The following is a 12,130-nucleotide window of genomic DNA, read 5'->3' on the forward strand; positions in this document are numbered from 1 at the left end:
AGCCAAAACGTAGAAACCCAAATGCCCATCTCCTGTAAGTGGATAAACGAAATGTGAGATATTCCTACAAGGGAGTATCCGGCCATAAGGAGGATTAAGTACTGACACACGCTACCACATGCATGGACTTCGAAACGTTAAGTGAAAGAACTAGGCACAAAGGCTGTATATTGTATGACTCAATGTATATGAAAGTCCAGAACAGCAAATCTACAGAGACAACAAGTCTTTATGAGGCTGCCAAGGGCTAGGGAGTTGGGGCGGGGGGGGGGGGGGGGGTGATGAAACTGTTCTAGAACGAGATAGCTGTGATGGTCACACAACCTTCTAAAACCACTTTAAAAAGGTGAATTGCAGCCCGGCCGGTGAACCAGGAGGTCACAGTTCAATTCCAGGTCAGGGTACATGCCCGGGTTGCGTGCCGCAGTTGGTCAGAGTTTGGTCCTGATACGCCAAGGCGGTGGGTTGGATCCCTGGGCAGGGCACACACAAGAACCAACCAATGAATGCATCAATAAGTGAAACAACAAATCAGTGTTTCTCTATCTCTTTCTAAATTCAATAAACTTTTTTAAAGTTTTTAATTCTTTCATCTTTTTTTAATTACTTAAGTTATTTTTTAAGGGAGGTATAACTAACATATATCAGCTTCAGGTATATAACACATGGTTCCGTATTTGTCGATAGTGTGTTTTTCCATATGAACAACTGTAAACCCACTCCTGCCCAGCCCTGCACTGGGAAAAGATCCCCACAATAACTCCAGTGAATATCTGTCACCTACAGAGAGATTTCTTTTTCTTCTCATGAGAAATTGTAAGATTAACTCCCATAGCCACTTTCAAATATGCAACAGAGTATGAGGTGCGGTCCCACGCTGTGCCCCACACACCTCCAGGACTCATAACCAGAAGTCTGTACCTTTGGACCCCCTTCACCCATTTCACCCCCCCAACTCCCATCACGCCCCACCCCAGCAACCACTAATCTGCTGTCCGCATCTATACGGCACGGCACGCTGTCTGTGCTTAGATACCACATGAGTGAGGTCATGCAGGACTGACTCACTTCCCTCAGCATCACGCCCTCGAAGGCCACCGGGCTGTCACAAATGGCAGGCTGTCACTCTCTGTGGCTGGGCACCCTCCACTGCGTACGGCTTCACCACTCTATCCACTCACTCCTGCGAGGCCCTGGCTGCTCAGGGCCACGTCTCAGCCACAATCAGCCGTGTGCGGCGAACATGGGGGTGCAGATCCCTTCCAGTTAGTGTTTTCCTTCTCTTCAGATAAACACCCACGCGTGGGATTCGCTAAATAATGTGGAAGTTTTATTTTTAAATTCTTGAGGACTCTCCATGCTGTTTTCCAGTGGGTACACCAATCTACATTCCTGCCAACATGCACAAGCGTTCCGTACGCTCCACAGCCTCACCCATAATTGCCATTTCTTGTCTTTTTTTATAATAGCCATTCCAACATGTGCGCGGTGGTATTTTAAAAAATTACTTAGCCCGGCCAGGGTGGCTCAGTGGTTGAACATGAACCTTGGAACCAGGAGGTCATGGTTCGATTCCTGGTCAGGGCATGTGCCCGGGTTGTGGGCTGGATCCCCATTAGAGGGCGTGCGGGAGGCAGCCGATCCATGATTCTCTCTCATCGTTAATGTTTCTATCTTTCTCCCTCTCTCCTCCTCTCTGAAGTCAATAAAAATACATTTAAAAAAACATCGTAAGTATGCCCACAGTAGGAGTCCATATTGGCGAGAAGAACAAAGGATATAATGTATACATACATTGAAAAGTCTGAAAATACGGATACCAAAATGTTACTGGTAGTTATATCCTGGCCGTGGTATTATAGGGCCTATTTTCCTTCCTTTGGTTTAGCTGTACTTTCTGGTTTCTGACAATGAGCATTTATGAGCGGCATGCGAGATACACGCTGACTTTAAAAACAAGCATATTCTAAGAAGCAGTGATTTCACACCAAGAAGAAAACGAAAGGTGAAGAGCTAACTCCCGGGACTGGACATGCAAAGCCGACGCTCACCGCGGACCGAGCGCGGTGCTAAAGCCAAGCGGCTGGAAAGGAGCTCTTACAGCTCCTCCACCCCAGCCCCAACGGACTCTCAGGCTCGTTTAAGCAGAAATTCGCAACACGCGACAGTGCCAAGCACGGGGTTATTTTGACAAAATCCAAGCAGTGACTGCACGGAGCTGCTCAGGGGGAAGCAAGAGCCCGGGTCCATCCCGGTGCAGAGAGCGCTCCCAGTGAAGTTTATTCTAGGACCGACCTGAATAGAAGCGTGTGCTCCACACGGTCTGGAAGCCTCGTTCAGATATAAACGTACAGAAAAGAGAACAACTCCCGCCGCCGAAAGCCACACGCCCCCGAGTCCACCCCCGAACAGAGGCGAGCCAGCAGACAGCGAAGTCTGCTCGGAGCCGGGGGACGGCCCCCTGAAAGCAGCTCTGCAGTTCCCCGCTCACGTTTCCACTGACAGCCACGCCCCGTTCACACCAGCCGCTGAAAAAGCGCCACGCGGAGGAAACACTGTAAAATGCTTCACAGAAAAGAGAGAGTTAAAATGACTGTGAAGAGTCAAACCAAAATTTGGCCCTTTAAGTCCTGAGTTACACACACAACACAAATGAGTGCTTATAAAACTGGTGCAGTCGGGGTAAGGCTGTGGGTTCTAATGATGCCGATTTCCTGGTTCTGATCTCAAACTGCAGTTATGTGAGATGTCACCATGGCACTAGGGGAGGGGAACATGGAGTCTTGCTGTATATGTTTTATAAATTTGTGTGACCGTGTTTCAAAATAAAATGTAGCCCTAGCTGGTGTGGCTCAGTGGATATAACATCGACCTGCAGACCAAAGGGTCCCGGGTTCGATTCCGGTCAAGGGCACGTACCTCGGTTGCAGGCTCCTTCCCGGCCTGGGCCCTGGTTGGGGCTCGTGCTGGATGCAACCCATCGATGTGTCTCTCTCACACCAATGTTTCTGTCTTTCCCTCTCTCTTCCACTCTCTAAAAATCAGTGGAAAACTACCCTTGAGTGAGGATAAAAGTAAGTAAACAAACAAAATAAAATGTAAAAAATAAAACAGGTTGCCCTAACCCAGCCGTGGGCAAACTACGGCCCGCGGGCCGGATCCGGCCCGTTTGAAATGAATAAAACTATTGAAAAAAAAGACCGTACCCTTTTATGTAATGATGTTTACTTTGAATTTATATGAGTTCACACAAACACTCCATCCATGCTTTTGTTCCGGCCTCCGGTCCCGTTTAAGAACCCACTGTGGCCCTCGAGTCAAAAAGTTTGCCCACCCCTGCCCTAACCGCTTTGGCTCAGTGGATAGAGCGTCGGCATGCGGACTGAAGGGTCCCAGGTTCGATTCCGGTCAAGGGCATGTACCTTGGTTGCAGGCACATCCCCAGTAGGAGATGTGCAGGAGGCAGCTGATCGATGTTTCTCTCTCATCGATGTTTCTAACTCTCTATCCCTCTCCCTTCCTCTCTGTAAAAAATCAATAAAATATATTTCTTTAAAATAATAAAAAAAAATAAAACATGTAGTGAGCTATGCCTGAGAATGTGAATGTCACACAGGGGAGGTTTGCCGGCGCGGAGCCTGATGAAGGGGCGACATGGACGCCCTGATTCGCGCGCGGTTGGAGAACACAGGGGTCTGCACACGGTTCCGGCCGCTTCCGCGGGCAGCAGGGCGCGAGTGGCGCCGAGGGAAGCTGCCAGAGCGGCAGGGCATCTCCCATGCGCGCGGCCACGACTGCTGCAGGCTTGAACGGGCAGGGTTTTCTTCAAAATCTTTACCTCCAATTTCCCTATGGCCTGCAGCCCCTTATGTCATCCGGGAACTTAGAGCACGGAAACAGGTGCAACGCCCGCTGCCTGGGTCCAAATGAATGAAAGCCTCGCTCAGAAGGCGCCCTCAACATCAATCACTATTACCCCGGGAATGCATGATCCCGGGCCGCTTGTAAGACGGTAAGACGGTGCTGTGGCTGCAGCAGCGGGGCCCCTGGCACGCATTCTGAGGGCGGGCAGAACCTTCTGCTCTGCTCCCGGGGCCGCGGTCCAGCCCGCTCTGCGGAAGGAGCAGGCGGGATGCTCAGACCAGCGGCCGGGATCTGGGCCGAATGCTGCAAATCACCATCCTCATTGGCCGACAGCCCTTTCCAGATGACTCCACACCTATGTGCGCGTCGGTGATTCACACACACATCCCTGGCACCGTGGGTGTGACCCTGAAATAGCTGCCTCCACTCACTGCTACTCTAACGGATCCGACAGACGGGAGGACAGAAAGCTGAGTGAAATCACGTACAACAGCTTGTTTTTTTATTTCCCATTAAAAAAATGGCTCACACTTTTCTCTCCGCTCCAGCCGGTGTAAGAACATCTGATGGATCCAATACCAGCAAAGGTGCCTGGAGTTTTCCTCCCGTGGGCCCCGTGGCCTCCTAACACCAGGGTTCACTGGAAGCTGGGATCCAAGGCCACCGCGCACCCCGGACCAGAACTGCTCTCTCACATGCGCCCCCTCCCAGACCTAGACCCTCTAGGACCCCCTTTCTCATCCCTCCGTCCCTGCAATACACTAAACCTTCTGGCCCGGCCAGTGTGGCTCAGTGCTTGAGCATCGGCCCATGAACCAGGAGGCCAGGGTTCGATTCCCAGTCAGGGCACAGGCCCGGGTTACGGGCTCGATCCCCAGTGGTGGGTGTGCAGGAGGCAGCCGATCGATGATTCTCTCTCATCGTTGATCTCTCTCTCTCTCTCTCCCCTCTATAAAATCAATTTTAAAAAAAATGAAAATACACGCGCTACACCTTCTGTGTGAGCACAGGGTAGATGCCAACATCTAAACTTAAAAACGGGCTGAAAGATCCCACGGCTGAAACGCCATTGATCCTGCCCGGACGGTGCTCGCCAGTCACGGATTTGGGTGGAAGATGAGCCGTGGCGGGAGTGCCGCTCAGCTGAACACCGGCCACTGGGTGCTGGGAAGCCCCGGGGCCGAGTGCCACGTCCTGGTGGACTCTGCCCTGCAGAACACCGAGTGTCGTCGTGAAAGCGCATTCCAGCGTCCGATGCCCAGAATTCAATGACCCGGAGGTTCTAGCCACGGAGGAGCCGCCGGGGCTCCCTCTGCACGCGCCCAGAAGTGATAAAATCATTCTGTGGGAGCAAGCACGCGGGACAAGGCCTCCGAGGTCCTCATCCCCAACCCGCGTGGGGCCGCCTGCCCGCCCGCCGTGGAGCCCAGCACTGACAGCAAGCGCTGACCGCGCGGGGCAGCGGGGCAGGCGGCGGCCATGTCGCCAGTGCTGGAGAACAGCGGCCGCACCTTGGACTGTGACCGAGGGACCACGGGCCGGGAAAGACACGGCCCCACTGCGCAAGGACCCCGACATCGCAGCCCCCAAATTTCCACTCCCTGCTGGACAGCTCCACCTCCGCATCACCCTCTTTTGCTCCAAACCAACAAGACCAACATTTCCCCAGTCCCTCAAGGTCAAGACGGTAGCTGATGATTAAGTCCACATGGGTCCAAATCCTCTCCCTCCTCACCCTGAAGTACCGCTCGCATTTCTTTGCCCTTCCTCCCATTCCCATCCATCACCCCGTCCCAGAGGTCATTCCTTACACCGAGGATTCCCGCGGGGCCTTCTCAATGTCCCGCGGCCACATGTGCGCTCCAGAACATGGTGTTAGTCACCCAACCCTTGGAAAAAATCTCTCCGGTCCTGGCAGCGCGGCCAACTCAAACTTTGTATCGATTGATTTTTATTTTTACTGATCTGAGAGAGGGAGGGAGAGGGAGAAATAGAAACATCAATGATGAGAGAGAATCATGGTTCGCCTGCCTCCTGCACAGCCCCTATCGGGAATCGAGCCCACAACCCAGGCCTGTGCCCTGACCCGGAACTGAACTGCGACCTCCTGGTTCACAGGTAGACGCGCAGCCACTGAGCCAGGCCTTTTCCAATGGGCGGGAACGAGCATCAGGCACCTGACACAGGACGTTCCTGGGCACGGGGGCTCAGCCCAAGGACCCTGACTCCATAGGTTTCCTGTATTTGCTACATTTCGTCCTCCCTTCTTTCTCCAGGGTGATCAACAATTAAATCTTTGACAAGAAAAGGGCTCATGGCTCTTTTTCATGGACAATCAGAGGAGCAGGTGGACTGCTTCCCACACCACAGCGAGCCTTGGAGGGACATGAACCCCCAGGAAAAAACAAGTGAAAGCAACTTTCAAATGAAGACAAGGCGCCCGGCTGGTGTGGCTCAGGGGGTTGGCGTGTCATCTCCTAGCCCCGTGGTTCTCAACCTTCCTGATGCCGTGACCCTTTAATACAGCGCCGCATGTTGTGGTGACCCCCGATTTCATTGTTACAAATTGGACATCATTAAAGCACAGTGATTCATCACAAAAATAATATGTAATTATATATGTGTTTTCCGATGGTCTTAGGTGACCCCTGCGAAAGGGTCGTTCGACCCCCAAAGGGGCTGCAACCCACAGGTTGAGAACCGCTGCCCTAGGCGGGAAGTTTGTAGGTTTGATCCGCAGTTGGGGCACGTATGGCGGTCCATCGGTCAATGTTTCCACAGACCTATCCTCAGGTGAGGATTGAAAAAACAAATTTTTTTTAAAAGAAGAAAAAGGAAGTGCACACACTCCCTGGGCCTGGGGGACACGGGGAGGGCTGTGGTGAGCCAGGCAAACGTAACTGTTTGAAGCAGGACTATGAGAGCTTCAGGAGGAAGCCTAAGTAACTTACTCTACATTTAAGAAATGCCCATTCTAGCTAGTGGCCTAGCGGGTGAGGAGACACATACACATCAAAGAAAAAGTAGACAGGCAAGCTCTACCCTCAGCACGAAGCAAGTGCTTCAGGAGGTCAAGAGGGAACCAAAAGAATCCAGAGCGGGGCGACGGGCCAGCGGGATTTGAACCGGCCACAGAGGGTGCGGGCAGGAAGTCTACCCGCTCGGCTGAGGCAGAGAACGCCGAGACGGAGATGTGAGCGCGGCACCCAGCCGCCCCACAGCCCCAGCGCCTGCCCGGTGCTCGGCTCTCCTGTCCCTCCCGCGGAGGCCGGGGCGCCACAACCGGCTCACCTATTAGCTCAACGTCAGCCACGCGCCGAGGGCTCAGAATGCTGGTAACAGTTTTACTATATTTAATCTCAGAACAGCCTAACAATGCACTCTGAACTCAGATGTTTTAAACATCTGCATTCAAAACAGCAAAACTCCCCCAACAGTCAAGAAACTAGGATCCATAAATCAAACAAGAATCTTTAAGCACCCAGACACTCTTACAAAAACACTCTTAAATAAATAAAAAAAAATTTAAAAAAAAAATATGTTGAACTGCTGACCACCTCTCAAAGGAGGAAACAAAGGGAAAATCTGATAAAGTGATAAGTGTTAAAACAGGTTTATAACCAGTTTTTAAACAGTAATCCCTCCGGGAAATAGACGTTCCTCTCCTTAATCCCTGTGAGGACAACGTGCTACCTGAACAAGACCAGACTGCTTCACGTTCAAATGCGACCCTCTCATAGCACCTTCAACAATCAATGGCCAGGAGAGGACAGGAGGAGGCAGCCAGCATTCTGCATGTCTAAGGGATCTTTGCTAGACACATACATAGAAGCTTCAGGAAATCAGAATTAGGGAACTTCAAGTTTTTCGTTGACTAGGATAACTTCACTGGCGCTTATTCCTGAACCGGCACCAAGAGAAGAAACCGCCAGAACCCCTCGGGTCCATGAGCTCGTCACGGAGCCGCACGTGGACGCTCCGCCTGGCGACACTCGCAGGATGGAACCAGGGGCCTTTGAGGAGAGCGGACGCCTGTGGAGCTCAGCAACGGAGTCAACCCCCAAAGGGCTCCCCTGGGGAGGGGCAGTGAGGACAGGTCTGACATGCTCCCCAGCGCCAGCCCTGAAACGCTCGCTGGGCCGCATTTCCCTAAAAGGTGTCAGTGTAACAGTAGCGCCTGGCAGAGCCGGCCCACCAGAAGCAGACGGAACCCACCACCTCATTTCCCCAGGCCCGGCGGGCACACCCGCACGCCTGCCCAGGCCTGAACGGGTGAACCTAAGCGCAGGCTCCACCGGGAGGGCTGACGGTGCTTCCACTTGCCTGCTGCAGCCCCATAAGGCAGGACATCCTCCCCAGAGTGAAAGCAGTCTGAAAGCTCATTCTCCACACTCAAGGTAAATGCACGCGCGCACGCACACGCACACGCACACGCACACGCGCGCGCACACACGCACACACACTCTCCGTGACCTGTCCTACCCCAGCAGAGGGCTTTTCCAGAAGGGAACCCAGCTGAAAACTTTCCCTGCTCCTGCACATAATTTCACTAGGGGTCAGGGAAAGACTGCATTTTGTAACATTTTGTAACCAGCTGAACTTTAAACAGACTGTCATTAGTGGTGCAACATTCCCTCATTAGCATACAGTTACCCCTCGAATGAGAAGCCCTGGCAGTCCCTGGCCATGCCAGCCAGGAGCTGGGGCCAGAGGCCATGAACTCCTAGAAAGTTCTATGGGCCGCAGCAGAAGAGCTCCCCATCCCCACCAGCCTAAACTTAGCCCTCACCCCATTCCTCACTCCCCACAGCACCTGGCATCGCTAAAATGATACATTTTGAAAATTAAAAAAAAAAAAAATGAACCGGATGGAGCAAAGGGCCAATAGCAGTCAAAGCCTCACTGGGCTGGCGATTCCTGTTTGGGATTGGGGGAGGGGGGAGGAGCTTTCTGGATGATTCTATTCTTGGCAAGGAAATTAGCTCCGGGTCCTGTTCCACCAGAAGGTCCCAACGCAGGACCGTTCTGGGGGAATGAATGCTCTCCCCGTGCCAAGCGGCCTCACCCTGGGGAGTGAGGATGGGAGCCAGGTGGGGAGGGCTGCAGGGGGGAGTCGGGGAAGGTGTGTGTCACTGTTTGGGGGGGGCGGGGGGCCCACGGGGAGGGGCGCTGTGAGGACAGAATGAATGGATAAGGTCGGAGAAGATGTGGACAGTCTAGACTAGAGGGAGCGTGTGGATGACTAAGGGCGGTGCAGGGAGGGCGTGGATGGCTGAGGGGGAGAGGGGAGTGGTGCGGACCGCTAAGGAGGGTTAGGGGAAGGTGTGCATGGTGGACCGATGAAGGGACGTCCATCAGGCCCCTGGGAGGCGGCGGTGAAGAAGGCCCAGCGGGGTGGCCTCGCCCGGACTCCCCCCACCCCCCTCTGTGGGCGTGTGGCTCGCTGCGCGTGTGCAAGGGCCGGGCCGCCAGGCCGCAGGGCCACCACTCACCCCACGACTCCCTGGTTGTAGTTCCTCCGCTTCCAGGGGGTCCCGCTGTACGCGCCCCCGCCGCCGTCCGCCCGGCAGCCCCCCGCGGGCCGCGCTCCGCTGGGCTGCAGCAGGCTGTAGTTGAGTCCGTAGGTGCTGGCCTTGTTGTCACGCTTCCGCTTGTTGCTGCTGCCCGAGGCCGGGTCCGTGGGCTCCGCGGCGGGGACGGCGGCCGAGTGCGGGGCCGGGGACGCCGACGGGGCCGGGGACGCCGAGGGACCCGCGGCTGCCCGGCGGGCCCAGGCCGCGGGCTGGTGGTGGTTGTTGTTGTTGTTGGTCGTCTCCAGGGGCAGGAAGTCCCGCTGCTCCGCGGGCAGCGCGGGGCCGCCCAGCAGGCGCTCCCCGGAGCGGTACATGCCCGCCGGGGCCGGGGCCGGGGCCGGGGCCGCGCCGCCGGGGCTGCCGCTGCCGCTGCCGCTGCCGCCGGTGGCCGTGCCGCCGCCGCCGCTCGCGCCGCCGCTGCTGTGACAGTGGTGGTTGAAGTAGAGGTTGCGCAGCCCCTGGGTCGTCTCCCAGATCTGCATCCACAGACTGTTGGACGGTCCGAGCTGCTCTGGCTGGAACCAGGCGATCCTCGGATCCATCAAACGGCGGCGGCCTCGGCCCCCGCCCCTCCCGGCCTCCCGCAGGGCCGCCCGCCGCCGCCGCGCCTCGGGCGCACGCCCGGCCTCGGCTGCTGCTGCCGCCGCCGCTGCTGCTGCTGCTCCCGCTGCTCCCGCTGCTCCCGCTGCTGCCCGGGCTGCCGGCGGCGACGCGCCCGCCCTCGGGGACTCCGCGGGCCCTCCCCCCTCCCTCCGCCCCTCCGCTGAGCCTGTCACCGAGGTCCCCGTGCAAATGGCGGCCGCGGCGGCGGCTCCGGAGAAGGGTGAGCGGCGGCGGCGGCGGCAGTGGCAGTGGCGGCGGCGGCGGCGGCGGGATGCGCCTGCTCCGTAGCGTCCTCGCTTCTCCGGCCCCAGGGCGGGGCCTCGGCGGCTCCGCCCCGCTCGCTCCGCCCCCTCCCGGCCCCGCCCCCTGCCGGGCCCGCCCCCGCGCCGCCCGTCCGCCCGGAGGCCGCGTCGTGCGTCACAGAGGCCGCGGCGCGGAGCGGTGCCCGCAACCGCCCGGCCCAACCGTCCCGGCGCCGCCTGGGCACCGAGCCGCACGTACCTGGGCGTCCGGGTGCCCTTCGCGCGCGCGCCGCCGCCGCCGGTCTCGGTTTCCGCGTCCCGGAGCCTGGAGGAGGCCGGACGGAAGTCGGCGTCAGCTCCGCGGGGCAGGGGCGGTGGGAGGTGCCGCCCCGCCCACGGGCCCTCCCCCGCCCGCCTCCCGGATGTCCTTGGTGTCCGACCCCTCCCGAGGCCCCGGCTCCGAGCACACCTGCCTCGGGGAGGAAGTGCCCGGCCCCGCGCACGTGCGCTCGGCGACCCCGGACGCGGCTGCGCTGGTGCCCGCGCCACCGCCCCGCGCGCCCCGCGCCCTCCCTGCGCCCGCCCAGCCGCGCCCTGGCCCCCCTGCGCGGCTGCACGTGCAGGATCGTTGCGTGTGTTAGCCGTGGGCCCAAACCCACCCTGCGCGGCCACGCACACGGGTGCACACGCGCGGGTGCCCAGGCGCGGAGACGGACATGCGCTGCTGGGCTGTCAGGACACCTCTCCCGCCCCGAGGTGCACCGCCCTCTTGCAAAGGCCTTGGTTCAGGATGAACAGAAAGCCCCAGACCTTTCAGACGCACGTGGGGACCAGATACTGTTGGCATCGGCAGAGGTTTCCCACGAGGTGGTGATTTGCATACCTTCCCGATCCCTGTGGCTAAGACACGGACAGGGAATGTGAAGCATTTCAAATGATCAGGAGGAAAAAAAAGAGAATGGGCTCATCTCCGGTGTGGCTCTAAGGTGGGTCCCAAGTCCACCAGTCCCAGCACCAGATGTGGGCCTTCTGTTTGGGGAGCTCCATATCCTGGAAAGTTTTTTTGGCAAATGATGAAAAAACCATCAAATAAGGAAGCATTGCTCTCCCTTCTTTCTTGCTGAGAGAATAACGTGGCTGTAAATACGGAAAACCTACAGAAAGCCCTATAGAATTTTGGCCCCTTGGGTGTGTCCTGAGAATCCCCTTGCCTGGAAAAGGAGGAGGAGTGTTTTTATGCTGTTCACCCTGACAAGCGAAGCAAAAATAAAGCATTGCATAGAGATTGGTTTCTTTTGAGGACTTCAAGTTTGTTTTAAAAATTCGAAAGGGAAAAATAGAAAGCCGAACAAAGTAAACATGACAAAAGCTCCCGCCATCTAGAAACCACCACCATGAAGACTGTGACACAGTCTTCCAGAAACCTCTCCAGGCGCACGTGTACGTCAAGGGACCACAATCCTAGAGGCTTTTTCCATTTTCACTTACCTGACTTTAAATGTGACTCGGGCTTTTAAAATATTTTTCCAAATGCCCAGGAACACATTGAATGCCACCGATACCTAAGACCCACCCCCAAAACAGTATCCACGTGCAGCCCACGCCAGAATGAACATCCGTTGCACTGAGTGTTCATTTCCAAAGGCAGACCTTAAGAACGACTGCAGCACTGGCAAAACGACCAAATGAGCTCAGAGACGTAAAAGCACTTCGCACGGCGCGGGCTGAACGGTAAGACGGCCCTGTTCTTGTCCACCCGCAGGGAATGCTGACCTGTTAGCCTGGTAGCACACTCACGTTTCAGCGCATTCACTCAGAACAGCCATGCACAACGGAGCTAATTGCTGC

At 56.4% G+C, this 12,130-nt stretch overlaps 1 protein-coding gene across 2 annotated transcripts in view; it reads right to left on the bottom strand.

The window, feature by feature from the left end:
* TENT4B (terminal nucleotidyltransferase 4B) overlaps window positions 1–10,559 on the bottom strand; it is a 45,411-nt gene extending 34,852 nt beyond the window's left edge. The window contains exons 1-2 of one of the 2 annotated variants that reach the window (XM_036345531.1): window positions 10,542–10,559; window positions 9,357–9,952 (exon numbers count right to left, since the gene is read on the bottom strand). In XM_036345531.1, the coding sequence (XP_036201424.1) occupies window positions 9,357–9,919 (563 nt within the window). In that variant the 5' untranslated portion in view covers window positions 9,920–9,952; window positions 10,542–10,559. Of the gene's footprint in view, window positions 1–9,356; window positions 10,356–10,541 lie in introns of those variants that run through there. The other variant, XM_036345530.1, reaches the window with a different exon arrangement.
* Between the last annotated feature and the right edge of the window lie 1,571 nt (window positions 10,560–12,130).

Source organism: Myotis myotis, unplaced genomic scaffold (assembly GCF_014108235.1).
Source record: "Myotis myotis isolate mMyoMyo1 unplaced genomic scaffold, mMyoMyo1.p scaffold_m19_p_19, whole genome shotgun sequence".
Classification (NCBI taxonomy): Eukaryota; Metazoa; Chordata; class Mammalia; order Chiroptera; family Vespertilionidae; genus Myotis; species Myotis myotis.